At 45.9% G+C, this 15,313-nt stretch overlaps 1 protein-coding gene across 1 annotated transcript; it reads right to left on the bottom strand.

Annotated features, from left to right (window-relative positions):
* Nucleotides 1-2,402: 2,402 nt before the first annotated feature.
* Nucleotides 2,403-5,497, bottom strand: LOC111977170 (OTU domain-containing protein 3). Its single transcript, XM_024006499.2, has 7 exons — nucleotides 5,197-5,497; nucleotides 4,787-4,935; nucleotides 4,538-4,650; nucleotides 4,009-4,131; nucleotides 3,764-3,893; nucleotides 3,283-3,473; nucleotides 2,403-3,035 (listed from the first exon to the last, which is right to left on the bottom strand). Exons 1-7 carry the CDS (start codon nucleotides 5,403-5,405, stop codon nucleotides 2,871-2,873), a joined length of 1,080 nt encoding a protein of 359 aa, XP_023862267.1. The 5' UTR covers nucleotides 5,406-5,497; the 3' UTR covers nucleotides 2,403-2,870.
* Between the last annotated feature and the right edge of the window lie 9,816 nt (nucleotides 5,498-15,313).

Here is a 15,313-nt window from a genome sequence, read left to right on the forward strand (position 1 = left end):
CACAGAAGTGTGATTGACTTGGAGTTACATTGTGTTGTTTAAGTGTTCCCTTTATTTGTTTGAGCAGTGTATTTGGGGGATACAATCTTACCAGCTCTGCAGATTCTGCTGTGAGGAGGCAGAGTCATTAGATAATTTATTTTGGTATTGTCCATATGTAGCTCGTTTTTGGTCACAGGTCCAGGAATGGCTGAAGAATTGCAACATTTGCCTAGAATTAACGCTACAGATAGCAATACTGGGTGATTTGAAAAGCCCTTGTCAATCAATCAATAATATAATAATTATTTTAGCAAAAACAATTATTTTTAATTTACAATCTGTAGAAGCTATGAGAATAGAAAGGTTCAATTCTTTTGTGAAGCATCACAGCACAGTTGAAAAATATATGGCAAATAGAAATCCGAAATYGATGATGTTGAGAGATAGATGGGAGGGGTTGAATGGAGCTGAAGGGTGGGACTAATAACAAGATAAACAATGTAAAACATACGGGATCTGTAAAATGTATATAGGTWTGGAACTTTTGTGAAYTAGCACAGTTACAAATAGAAATCAAACTGGATGGACATCAGAAATAGAGGAAGGACTAAGAACAAACAAGAGAGAACTATTGTAAAGTAGACTGTGTCTGTAAAATGTCTATAAGATGTATAAATTGAAGGTAAAAGCCGAAGTGTTTATTAGTTTACTCCAATTGGGGGAAGGGTGGTAGGGTTTGCGGGAAATAATAATAAAGGTATATTCTTTAAAAAAAAGTATGTATGTCTATATAGGTATGTGTATATGTGTGTATGTATATATATATTTTCCCCAAAAATATATGGGGGATTGGAAATGATGCAGATAATTACATTGATGGAAGCAACAATGTTGCAAAAAAAAAAAAAAACCTCCGCAGAACAACTCGGTCAAACAACAACAGTCACAAATTGCCCTGCTCCTTAATCCTGGTTTATGTGTCAACAATCATCTGCAATTAATAGCAGTCAGCAGTTCACACAGCAAGTAGGCTACTGGGAAGACAGGCTTCACTTAAAGTAGATGGCCCTAGCTAGCAAAAAGACAGTATTAGACAACAACAGTTGAAGACCAAAATTATACTTACCACTCCTGTAGATACAGTATCATGATAATGAGAAACTGACTAAACTGCCCTTAGTTGCTTACATAGAATTGATGTATTTCACAATAACATGTGTTTTATCTATTACATTGTTTTAATAATATAGCTAGCTGGTCTATTGCAGACTGGCAAGCCAGTATTCATTTGTTTAAAGATAATTTTATTTATGCAAGTGAAAATGCATGACAATAATGAAAATACAGTAGGCCTATAGCCTAACAAAATACTGTTTGACCTCTAGCCTTCTATTCACCTCAGAGCCTAAAACTTTTGATACATTTATGCTTCTCACACACGTTGCTCTCAAGACCTACATGCCACTAACCTTAACATCTGTACATTTCTCATGAAGAGGTACTCACCACCTTCCAGATTCAGAAAATAATTGGAGTGTATTAACCTCAATCCATAATAATCCATAATGGAGATTTTATTAATGCAACTGTGTTTTATGTTGGCAGTGTGGACCACTGATGATGTCATACTATGTCATAATATATGTACCCATGTTTTGACATCACACTACATAGAAAAGGGGAGGAGTCAGTCAGCATCCTGAACATTGATACTGCTCCTATCTACATTATCCATTGTGAAATGATCAGTTTTAAAAACATACATGGAATGATGAGTATTCATGTTGCCCAAAATATCAGATAAAATTACAGTGCAGCCTACAACAATATACGCTATCTTGTATAATCTATTGAGGACATCTATTGATTCAGTGATATGTAACTTTTTGTGCGACACAAGCAAATTCACAGCGAAATTGAAGTTATAGAGCTGTCATTCTCATTGAAAGCAAGTCAAAGAAGCGCTACATCTGTTCTATGTGCACTATTTATATGCTTCCCGGTCTGAAGTTTTGTTTGTGTACTTTTGCATACTTCAGTTAGGTACACCAGCTTCAAACAGCTTGAAAATACAATATTTTTGGTTATGGAAAAGATATTTCATAGCGGTTTAAATGGTACAATGATTCTCTACACTATACTTCTCTACATTAAACTGAAATTACGCAAACTATTAGAATTTTTGCAAAAGGGAAATGGTGGAAGTGATTTCTGCATAATGCATCTTTAATCAAATCAAAAACAAACACCACAACCATTTAAGACAAGATATATAAAAAATATGAATAAATCAAATACTGTACAATTTTTCATTTATTGCCTCATTACATATCATACCAGACAGAGTGCATCACAATCATTCATCAGCAAATCTCCCAACTGAATAATTTCTTTAAGCTTGATTAATAATACTGTCTCTGCCATTAACCAGAAAATATCAATTATTTACATACTATATCAACTAAATCATTTCAGTATTGTTCACAAAACATTTCATTCTGTTTACAATGATGTCTCTTCCCGTTCCTTTCTTCTTCGGCTGGAATCAAAGAAATTCAACTCAAAACAAATGCAAAGAGGAGCCCAAGATGTACTGCATGGTCGTAGTGAAAAGCAGCCCTCATTCACCAGCATATAAAGAGTCTAGACAGTGTGTCTCTAAAAGAGGAAACTATGTACCTCATCCTGGGTCACTATCAAACACCCTCATAATCAACCACAACCCCGAACACATTCACACACAACCTATAGGTAGGCACCATACATTTGCAAAGAAACGAAATGGTTTATGCAAGTCATCCAATGTGATTGAGATTGAAATTGATTCTGTGTGCAAAACATTGTAATCAGCCGCCCAGTATAGCTTTATTTGGCCATGCTCTGTCTGTCTATATACTAAGTGTATTTAGAGCTGGCACTAGAGTGACCGGCTCCGAGAGGTTCTGGTTTTGGTCAGGTGTTCCTTTGCTTTGAAGAACCTTCTGTCGATGTCTTTCCTCCTGTCGCTTTTTCTTTTCCAAGCGCTGCTGCTCTTTCCTCTGCTTGTTTGAAGCCTGAGAGGTGTAAAAAAAACAACAACAACACAGGAGTCAAGATGAAAAGGAGGCAATTAAGTCCCTTCTCAAATGAATAGAGAAATGCAGGTCAATTTAATTTGGAACTTGAATTGAAAGTCACAGACTCAGAATACTTATTCAGAATTGGAATTTGAGTGGAGAGTCATGGTGTAGTGGTTCCATACTTTCTGAATAAAATGTGTTAAAACATCTTACAAATATTTATTTAAGAATTGCAATTTACCTTGGATTTGTGTATGTTGCCTCCACTTGGTGGTGGTTTGTGCTCACTGCACTCTGTCGCTGCCGGCCTACACGCTGAGCATGATCCAGAGGCACACTGGCCGTGACACACTTGGGCAGCTAGCTCAGAATCCACCAGCCACTCAGCGTTGATGGTGGCGGCACTCAGCTGAAATAGATTCTCCTCTTCACCTGAGAGACATGGCACACAATACACATGGGGTCAGTTGCAGTGAATATATTGCATCAGATGCTCCTGCTGATCATTATCAAATGGTTTTTGGATGGTAGCTCCCTCTAAAATCCCCAAAATAGTCAATAAACATCAGTTGTATATACTAGCAATGTTTATTATACACGGTAGGTGTAGACTGCAGATGAATGAGAGTTGGGGTTAGAAAAGGACCTAAAACCTGCCCAAAACAGCTAGTAGACACTGATAATCACACTGCACTGGGGGAGAAGACAGCAGGGACACTCACAGTTTGGGCCCCTGTTCTTCAGGGAACTTAGGATCACATTGTCCTCCTCGGAGGGGGTGGGCGAGGGGGCTTTCTGTCTGTCCCTCTGGCCGTCACCAAACTCACGCTGCACACTCGAATTATGAAGATTCTGGAAGGACACAAGAGAGGGGTAGGGGGAATAAGGAACATTTTATGAATAAGACTAATCCAATGGTTGAAATATTTGGGGGGGTGTTTTTAAATGAACCGCTTTTTTCCCGTACCTCTAAACGCAGCTGAGCAGGGCTCTCAGAGTTGTCACCGAATGGTCTTACACTGTCGTAATGGTCTCCATAGCGATAGGCAATGTGTAGCTCTCGGCCAACCAGCTTCTCAGAGCCATTTATCTGAATTGAGGAAACATAATGAGTAGGGCTTATCAATAGTGGTATTTCATATGGTCTGTTACATTAGAAGAGGACTTCGGCTTAAAATACAGTACAGTGTGCTACAATGTGGTCTACTGGTAGGACCACATATACCACCTGGCGACAGGGATTCATGCCTCTCTTCCCCAACTTTGTAAACTATGCCGTTCTATTATTTTCTACTACATCCCCATCCACTTTCCCATTCTTTCATGTAAATAAAAATGTAAAACATTTTTGGGGATTCCAATCTCCTTTAAAAACATATACATAAAATAAGTGTGAATTTCCCCTATTGTGCACTACTTTAGCTTTTATACAGCTATGTGTCTCTTGACAAAAGTAGTAAACTATATGGGCAATAGGGTGTCACTGAGGTTCCTACCTCCCACAGTGGGGTGTTGAGCTGATGAATGACCACCTTGAGCTGTTGACTACGGGCGAACGCCACGATGGCATCATTGCCAGCAAACGTACCAGGCTGGGAGAGGTTTGACACTGAGAGGAAGAAAACAGAGAAATATTAGTGACAAGATCTTTAAAGACACACTCTCCAGGATGACTGGCATACCATCAAAAACTTGGGCATCCCACAACATTTTCACATGGAAATAGCATTTGGTTTCTATCTTACAATGCTGTGCGAAGGGCACATCATCCTCCACAAAGGGCTCAAAGTCCTGCCGGTGTGCCATCATGTACTGCACAGTCTCCTGGCGCAGGCGCTGGTGTCCTCGAGAGTGTCCCTCCAATTGGTCACCCAGAGCCCGGAACAGGCAGTTACTATAGGATGGACACACAGTATTAGTCAACGTTGTAACAGCCATTTATAAGAGCACTTTGATTGCATTGCATGCTGACTACATTTCAGATGTTGCATTGCATCAACCAATGGTTGCGTGCCATGTCATCGATTACACAGTCGGGCATCAAATTGCTAGATCATATAATATGTGGTTAGCTGATATACTAAATACCTATCCAGGCATTTATAGGTCTGCCAGGTGTCTGCAATGTCTGCAATGTTCTCTCTCTGAATCTTACCCATCTCCAGGCACCTCTCTCAGTTTGAGCCCCAGCGCTTGGAGCTGGTTGGAGAAGCTGACAAACTCCTCTCCCTCGTCCCCGTCCTGGGGCCGGTTCTTGCGGTCCTTGGCGATTGCCCTGCGCGTGACCCGCTCATCTCGCTTTCGCTCCGCATCACACTTTCTGTTGCTGCCACGCAGTGGCTTTCCTGTCTGCTTCCTAGACATGGCTGCCCTGCCTACAGACACAGATCTCTACAGATGCAAGTAGATATCTCTCTCTGTCACTCACTGGCAAATGTAGTTGGGTTACTTCCACACAGGTGGAATCCTGTGTTTCAGAAAGAAAAGTGAAAGAATAGAGATGAGGAGAGTTTGAATGTTACTTAGATGAGCTACGTGTGACAACTTAGTTACTTCCACATTTCACTGACACTGATTGGTACAGTAGCCAGCTACAAAAATATGGTTAGTATTAGCTAGTTGTTACACAGTCAATTTAGTCAGTTGATATACGTGACACAGCATGCAATTGCAACTCTACATGGGTTAGCTAATTATCTACAATGTGATAAGGACAACCAAAGATATCTACTGACCAGTTACATTAGCGTGGTGTCTAATGCCGTAGCTGTCATGCTAGCTAGCTGGTAGATCTGGCATCCTGAATAACAGCAACAGCTGATAGGGTTTGATTTCGACTAGCTAGAGAGAGAGCCTACTGTACTGGCCAGTTTTGACGTAAGCTAGCTAGCTAATTATATCGGATAAGTAACTGGTTAACTAGCAACTGTTATGCTAGCTGGATATGACTGCTAGTTAGGTTGGTTAGCCGACTACTTAGTTAGTTAGCTAACGTTAGGTAGTTTACAAAAGTCAGCGTTTAATGCTAATAGCGTTCTCATTGATTTGGAGTTAAACACAACAGTGATTAAATGTCAAGCAACCAGAATATAAGGAACGTAACAAGTTACTCACATTCTACAGGGTGCATCCAATGATACGCAAACCACGTCCTATACGGTAGTACGTTCTTTTTTTAACTAAAGATCTGGCTCATGAGTTTGTTTACAAATCATGTTTAGCACTTCCGGGACTCGTCGTAAGAGTACGGAAGCCTGAGAGCATCCTACTTTATATATTACCGTCCAAATTCATAACTGTCAACGAAATACAATACGTACCCTTTTATTAAAAATCCTATCAATTTGTAAAACGTTTAGCTCACCTTAAAACCCCTACTTTCAACTGTCTTGAGAAATGTTCATTACTTGAATTTCACTAAGCAAGAATGGTGTAGCTAATGTTGGGAAAAATAGGGAACAAAGTAGAGCATTTTTACAGGGAAGGATGACCACTTGGTAGTGGTCATTGTATAGGCCTAATTCACTATCTTTACGACATTTACATAATAGTCATTGTGCAGACTAAGCCTACTTATTAAAATTGGTTATGGTTAAGTTCAGACCAAGCTTTCTATGCTATAAGAAAGTGTTGCATGTCTATCAACTGAGATATGAAAACAGCTGGTACATGACGATCAACAGTTATCAAGTCAACAAGCTCTGAATTATGTTAATGTCTGAAATCTGTGTCTTTCAGTGTATGACTCAAGATAAAGTGGGAGGGTGTGTTATGTGTTGTAAAGGGAAAAGACTGCACTTTATTATCACTCTCTTTTCTCCTCTCCTCCATTCTCCTCTTAAAAATCTGTTATATTTTGAAACACCACAATGCAGGCCCTCTTCTCCAATTCGCTCCTCCTTATGACAGAATGCAGTTGGAAAGAGTTGTGTGGAGGAGGAGTGGGTTGAGGAGGACAGAGAGTGTTTGCTGTGTAGAATTCTATCAGACAGTGTCAAAGAAGTCGCCTCAGGGCCTAAAAATGCATCAGCAGGCATTGAAAGGAAATAAGAATATATAGATAACAAAAACAAGAAAACACAGTCAAGTAAATACCTTCCCAGTTGTAATAAAGATTTGTATTAGAAACTACAACGATGTGTTCTGGTTTACATGGTACGAATGTATTTGCTTGTATTTGTTTATGCACTGACATCTTGTACATAAAACAGCTACCTGCTTTGTTTAAATTCCCATATGAAGGGACGACCTATACCTGCTCCACTCATTACCTTAGTCTTATACGAGGAGGTAAGGATCAACAACAAGGTTAACATGATGCCCCTTTGACTAAGTGTAGCCTACATAGTTTATTGTTAATCTACAACCCTCATCTCAGCAAATAGTGTACATTACTGAAGTACACTACTCAAAAAAATAAAGGGAACACTTAAACAACACAATGTAACTCCAAGTCAATCACACTTCTGTGAAATCAAACTGTCCACTTAGGAAGCAACACTGATGACAATAAATTTCACATGCTGTTGTGCACAATGGGATAGACAAAAGGTGGAAATTATAGGCAATTATAAGACACCCCCAAAAAAGGAATGGTTCTGCAGGTGGTGACCACAGACCACTTCTCAGTTCCTATGCTTCCTGGCTGATGTTTTGGTCACTTTTGAATGCTGGCGGTGCTTTCACTCTAGTGGTAGCATAACGCGAGTCTACAACCCACACAAGTGGCTCAGGTAGTGCAGTTCATCCAGGATGGCACATCAATGCGAGCTGTGGCAAAAAGGTTTGCTGTGTCTGTCACGTAGTGCCAGAGCATGGAGGGCTACCCGGAGACAGGCCAGTACATCAGGAGACGTGGAGGAGGCCGTAGGAGGGCAAAAACCCAGCAGGGACCGCTACCTCCGCCTTGTGCAAGGAGGTGCACTGCCAGAGCCCTGCAAAATGACCTCCAGCAGGCCACAAATGTGCATGTGTCTGCATATGGTCTCACAAGGGGTCTGAGGATCTCATCTCGGTACCTAATGGCAGTCAGGCTAACTCTGGCGAGCACATGGAGGGCTGTGCGGCCCCACAAAGAAATGCCACCCCACACCATGACTGACCCACCGCAAACCGGTCATGATGGGGATGGTTTGCAGGCAGCAGAACGTTCTCCACGGCGTCTCCAGACTCTGTCAACGTCTGTCACATGTGCTCATGTGCTCAGTGTGAACATGCTTTCATCTGTGAAGAGCACAGGGCACCAGTGGCGAATTTGCCAATCTTGGTGTTCTCTGGCAAAGCCAAACGTCCTACACGGTGTTGGGCTGTAAGCACAACCCCCACCTGTGGCGTCGGCCCTCATACCCCTCATGGAGTCTGTTTCTGACCGTTTGAGCAGACACATGCACATTTGTGGCCTGCTGGAGGTCATTTTGCAGGGCTCAGGCAGTGCACCTCCTTGCACAAAGGCGGAGGTAGCGGTCCTGCTGCTGGGTTGTTGCCCTCCTACGGCCTCCTCCCACGTCTCTGATGTACTGGCCTGTCTCCTGGTAGCGCCTCCATGCTCTGGACACTACGCTGACAGACACAGCAAACCTTTTTGCCACAGCTCGCATTGATGTGCCATCCTGGATGAACTGCACTACCTGACCACTTGTGTGGGTTGTACTCCGTCTAATGCTACCCACTAGAGTGAAAGCACCGCCAGCATTCAAAAAGTGACCAAAACATCAGCCAGGAAGCATAGGAACTGAGAAGTGGTCTGTGGCACCCTGCAGAACCACTCCTTTATTGGGCGGTGCTCCCTTGCTCAATTGCCTATAATTTCCACCTTTTGTCTATTCCATTTGCACAACAGCATGTGAAATTTATTGTCAAGCAGTGTTGCTTCCTAAGTGGACAGTTTGATTTCACAGAAGTGTGATTGACTTGGAGTTACATTGTGTTGTTTAAGTGTTCCCTTTATTTTTTTGAGCAGTGTATATTGTCTGCATCTGGGTCTTACCTTCATACCTGATATATATATATCAGGTATGAAGGTAAGACCCTGACGCAGACAACGTCGAATTAACAAACATTTAATAATCCAACAGGGGCACGCAATAGACAGGTCAAGGCAGGCAGGGGTCAGAAAACCAGAGGTAGGGCAACGGTACCGAACAGCAGGCAGGCTCAGTGTCAGGGTAGGCAGAGGTAAATAATCCAGAGGGAGGGGCAAAGGTACAGGTCGGTAGGCAGGCTCAGGCTCAGAGGCAGGCAGAGTGATCTGGCAGGCAGGCAGGCTCAGAGTCAGGACAAGCAAGGGTCAAAACCAGGAGGGCGAGAAAAAAGAGAGACTGGGAAAGACAGGGGCTGAGAACAAAACGCTGGTTGACTTGACAAACAAGACGAAGTTGCAACAGACAAACAGAACACAGGTATAAATACACAGGGCATAATGGGGAAGATGGGCGACACCTGGAGGGGGGTGGAGACAATCGCAAGGACAGGTGAAACAGATCAGGGTGTGACAGTACCCCCTCCCCCCGGGTCCAGGATGTCCGGGGTGTCAACGTTGAAAATCCGCGATGAGGCCTGGGTCCAGGATGTCCCTGGTGTGAACCCAGCACATCTCCTCCGGCCATAATCCTCCCAGTCAACCAGGTACTGGAACCCCCTGCCCCGATGTTGAACCTTCAGGAGACGCCTCACCGTGTAAGCCGGTTGGCCGTCGATGAGACGGTGGAGAAGGGTGGGGCTGGAAACAGGAAACAAAGGGCTGTAAGACATAGGTTTGACTCTGGACACATGAAAGGTGGGATGTATACGAAGGGTACGGGGCAACAGAAGATGAACAGCAGAGGGGCTAATAATCTTGGAGATGGGAAATGGGCCGTAAAACCGGGGGGAGAGTTTGCGGGATTCCACCCGGAGCGGCAGATCCCGGGGGGATAGCCATACCTTCTGCCTGAGACGATGCCGGGGAACCGGGGACTGATGGCGATCCGCTTGTCGTCGATACCTGGAGGTGGTCTTGAGGGCCGACTGGTCCCTCCTCCAGGTACGACGACAGCGGTGGACAAACATCTGGTTAGAAGGTACGCTGACCTCTTCCTCCTGCTCGGAAAGAGTGGGGGCTGATACCTCAGAGAACACTAAAACAGAGATAGGCCCGTTGCAGAGCAGGCAAGGGTGTTTCAGGCGTACTCGACCCACACCAGCTGCTGGCTCTAGGAGGTGTGGTTGGCGGAGACCAGGCAGTGCAGAGTAGTCTCAAGATCCTGATTGGCTCTCTCCAACTGGCCATTGGACTGGGGGTGGAACCCAGAGGACAGGCTGGCCGATGACCCAATGAGGGCGCAGAACACCTTTCAGAACCGGGATGAGAACTGAGGCCCCAAATCGGAGACCATGTCCACGGGCAGTCCTTGGATCCGGAAGATGTGCTGGGCCGTCTCCTTGGCCGAGGGTAGTTTGGGGAGAGGAATGAAGTGAGCGGCCTTGGAAAACCAGTCAACCACAGTCACGATGGCAGTGTTGCCCTCAGACGGGGGAGATCCGTGATTAAATCCAGGGATATGTGGGACCAGGGTCGGGGAGGAACAGGCAGTGCCGAGGAGTCTTATTCTGAGCACAGACTGTACAGGCAGAGACAAATGCGGCGACATCCGGAACCATCGTAAGCCACCAAAAGCGTTGTCGCACGAAGGCCAGGGTCCGACGGGAGCCCGGGTGGCAGGAAAATCTGGAGCAATGGGCCCACTTCAGGACCGCAGAGCGGACAGCATCAGGCACTAACATCCGATTATCAGGCCCACCCCAGAGTTTGGCTGGGACCGCTGCACCTCCCGAACCTGTTTCCCTATACCCCAGTTGAGTGCCATCACCAGGAACGAGGTGGGAAGGATGGTCCCGGGCTCCGGGGTGGTACCCGTGGGGCTATAGCGGCGGGACAGTGCATCCGGCTTGACATTCTTGGATCCCGGCCGGTACGAGAGGGAAAAGTTGAACCGTGTGAACAGCAGGGCCCATCTGGCTTGCCTGGAGTTGAGGCGCTTGGTGGTGCGGAGATACTCCAGGTTCTTGTGGTCGGTCCACACGATGAATGGGTGTTCCGCCCCCTCCAGCCAGTGCCTCCATTCCTCCAACGCCATCTTCACCACGAGAAGCTCACAATTCCCCACATCGTACTTTTTTTCCGTGGCGTTGAGGCAGTGGGAGAAGAAGGCTCAAGGATGTAGCTTGAGGTCCAGTGCAGAAAGCTGGGACAGGACAGCCCCCACTCCGACATCAGAAGCATCGGCCTCCACCACGAACTGACGCAAAGGGTCCGGATGAACCAAGATGGGAGCTGTGGTGAAACGATGTTTGAGGTCCCGGGAACGCCCGGTCAGCAGCTGGAGACCATGTGAACGGAACCTTGGGCGAGGTGAGTGCAGACAGGGGGGAAGACAGGGTGCTGTAACCCCGGATAAAGCGGTGATAGAAGTTGGCAAACCCCAGGAAGCGTTGCAGCTGCACCCTGGAAGTAGGCTGGGGCCAATCCACCACCGCTCTCACCTTCATGGGATCCATTTGCACACGCCCTGCGGCGATGATGAGACCCAGAAATGTGATGGTGGAATGATGGAACTTGCACTTCTCTGCATTTACAAACAGCTGGTTCTCCAGGAGGCGTTGGAGAACCTGTCGGATGTGGAGCACATGTTCTTGGGTGGAACGGGAGAAGATGAGGATCGCATTGAAGTAGACGAAGACGAAACGATTCAACATGTAGCGGAGAACATCATTGACCAGAGCCTGGAACACAGCAGGGGCGTTGGTAAGGCCAACAGGCATGACCAGATACTCGTAGTGACCGCTGACCATGTTGAAGGCGGTTTTTCACTCATCCTCTTCCCGTATCCGCACCAGGTGGTAGCCGTTCCGTAGATCCAGCTTGGAAAACACAGTGGTCCCCTGGAGCGGCTCGAAGGCCGAGGAGATGAGTGGTAGCAGTTCTTCACTGTTATGTCCTTGAGAGCCTGGTAGTCGATGCACGGGCGCATTGTGTCCTTCTTCTCCACAAAAAGAACCCTGCGCCAGTGGGAGAAGAAGAAGGACGGATGAATCCTGTAGCAAGGGAGTCCCTGATGTAGGTCTCCATCGCCTTGGTCTCTGGTCCCGACAGAGAGTACAGTCGTCCCCGTGGCGGAGTCGTGCTCGGGAGAAGGTCAATCCCACAGTCATAAGGTCAGTGCGGCGGGAGCGAAGTGGCCGGGCCTTGCTGAACAATTCCGGAGGTACTGGTACTCCGCGGGAATGGCGGAGAGGTCCAGGGCACCTTCCCGAGCCCCCGGGAAGACGTCCCGGGGCAGGTTGTGCTGACATCAGGCAATGGGCGTGGCAGAACAGGTTCCAGCCCAAGACGGCACCAGTAGACCAGTTCATTTGGGGATTGTGTCGCTGGAGTCAGGAGAATCTCAATACCACAGGAATCTGAGGGGACTTGATGAGCAGGAACTGGATAGCCTCATTGAGGTTCCCTGACACACATAGGTTGATGGGAGCGTTGTTGTGGGTGACTCGGCCTATAGGAAGTGGTGACTTCGGCAAACCTTGGGGCAGGTAGGGAAGCCTCGGGTTCTCTCGGCAATGAGACCGCGAGACTTCAAGGATGATTCGAAGGCAAGGGTAGGATCCCTGGGCGTGCGAGCAAAATCCAATTTCCTCTCCCTCCGTTGTTCCCGTAATTGCCCATCGATATGGATGGTCAAAGCGATGAGCTCATCCTTGACTTCCTCAGAGACGCCGTGAAGGAACATATTGAACAGTGCCTCTTGAATCCAAGCACTCTCCGCTGCCAACGTGCGGAAATCCACCGCATAATCAGCTACACTGCGGGAGTCCTGCCGAAGCTGGATTAGCTTCCAGGCAGCCTCTCGCCCGAAGAACGGGACATGAAAAWCCTGACTCACTTCTCCCACGAACCCCTCCAGACTACTGCATATGACCGACTGTTGTTCCCACACGGTAGTAGCCCAGGTGAGAGCCCTCCCGGACATCAGAGTGATGAGGTAGGCTATCTTGGAGCGATCCGAGGGGAAGGAGGAGCCCTGAAGCTTGAAGCTCGAAGACGAGGGCACACTGAGCTAGGAACGCCCGACAGGTGCTCGGCTTTCCATTGAAGCGCTCCGGAGGATGTAAGCTGGGCTCCCGAGAAGGTGGAGTGACTGATGACACAGCGCAGCTAGCAGCTGAGTCTCAGAGGAGCTGTGGGGTTACCACTGTGGTAGGCGGCCTCCCAGACAACCCGTGGAATTATTCCAGCAAACTTTCCAACGCCCGGTTATGGCATTCAGTCAAAGTTTGGACCTCCTCCACAAGGCAGCGAAGCAATTCCTTGTGCCTACCAATGGTGGCTCCCTGGGTGGAGATGACGTTGAGCAGCTGGCCCGGGTCTGCTGTCATGGCCAGTTCCTGCTATCAGGTATGAAGGTAAAGCCCAGATGCAGACAACGTTGAATTAACAATAGTTTAATGATCCAACAAGGGCAGGCAATAGACAGGTCAAGGCAGGCAGGGGTCAGAAAACCAGAGATGGAGCAACAATACCGGACGGCAGGCAGCCTCATGGTCAGGGTAGGCAGAGGTCAATAATCCAGAGGTGGGGCAAAGGTTCAGGTCGGCAGGCAGGCTCAGGGTCAGGGGCAGGCAGAGTGGTCAGGCAGGCGGGCTCAGAGTCAGGACAGGCAAGGGTCAAAACCAGGAGGGTGGAGACAATCATAAAGACAGGTGAAACAGATCAGTATGTGTATATATATATATATATATATATATATATATATATATATATATACAGTTGACGTCGGAAGTTTACATACACTTAGGTTGGAGTCATTAAAACTAGTTTTTCAACCACTCCACCATTTTCATGTCAACAAACTATAGTTTCGGTTACGACATCTACTTTGTGCATGACAAGTAATTTTTCCAATAATTGTTTACAGACAGATTATTTCACTTATAATTCACTGTATCACAATTCCAGTGGGTCAGAAGTTATTTCACTAAGTTGTGCCTTAAAACAGCTTGGAAATTCCAGAAAATTATGGCATGGCTTATAAGCCTCTGATAGGCTAATTGACATGATTTGAGTCAATTGGAGGTGTACCTGTGGATGAATTTCAAGGCCTACCTTCAAACTCAGTGCCTCTTGCTTGACATCATGGGAAAATCAAAAGAAAATTGTAGACCTCCACCAAGTCTGGTAATCCTTGGGAGCAATTTCCAAACGCCTGAAGGTACCACGTTCAATCTGTACAACAATAGTAACGCAAGTATAAACACCATGGGATCACGCAGCCATCATACCCTCAGGTATGTTCTGTCTCGCAGAGATGAACGTACTTTTGGTGCGGATAAAGTGCAAATCAATCCAGAACAACAGCAAAGGACCTTGTGAAGATGCTGGAAAACAGACAAAAGTATCAATATCCACAGTTAAAACAGGTCCTATATTCGACATAACCTGAAAGGCGCTGTAGCAAGGAAGAAGCCACTGCCTCCAAAACCGCCATACAAAAAACAGACTACGGGTTTGCAACTGGCACATTGGGATAAAGATTGTACTTTTTTGGAGAAATGTCCTCGGCGGTTGATGAAAACAAAAAATAGAACTGTGTTGGCCTAATGAACCATAGTTATTCGTTAAGCTTTGTCGCAAATGCGTCTTCCAACGCAATGGACAATTGACCCCAAGCACACTTTTGCCAAGTTGTGGCAAAATGGGCTTAAGGACAACCAAGTCAAGGTATTGGAGTGGCCATCACAAAAGCCCTGACCTCAATACCATAGAAAATTTGTGGGCACGAACTGAAAAAAGCGTGTGGGAGCCAAGGGAGGCCTACAAACCTGCCTCCAGTTACACCAGCTCTGGTCTAGAGGAATGGGCGCAAAATTCACCCAACTTATTGTGGGGAAGTTGTGGAAGGGCTACCCGAAACGTTTGATCCAAATTGAACAATTTAAAGGCAATGCTAACCAAACGACTAATTGACGTATTGTAAACTTCTGACGGCCACTGGGAACGTGAAAAGCTGAAAATAAATTTATTCTCTCTACTATTATTCTACATTTCACATTCTTAGAATTAAAGTGGTGATCCTATCTGACGCTACAACAGGGAATTTTGACTTGGATTAAATGTCAGGAATTGTGAAAAACTGAGATTGAAATGTATTTGGGCTAAAGTGTATGTAAACTTCCGACTTCAACTTCCTCTCTCTCTCTCTCTCCTCTCTCTCTCTCTCTCTCTCTCTCTCTCTCTCTCC

Source organism: Salvelinus sp. IW2-2015, linkage group LG17 (genome assembly GCF_002910315.2).
Source record: "Salvelinus sp. IW2-2015 linkage group LG17, ASM291031v2, whole genome shotgun sequence".
NCBI lineage: Eukaryota > Metazoa > Chordata > Actinopteri > Salmoniformes > Salmonidae > Salvelinus > Salvelinus sp. IW2-2015.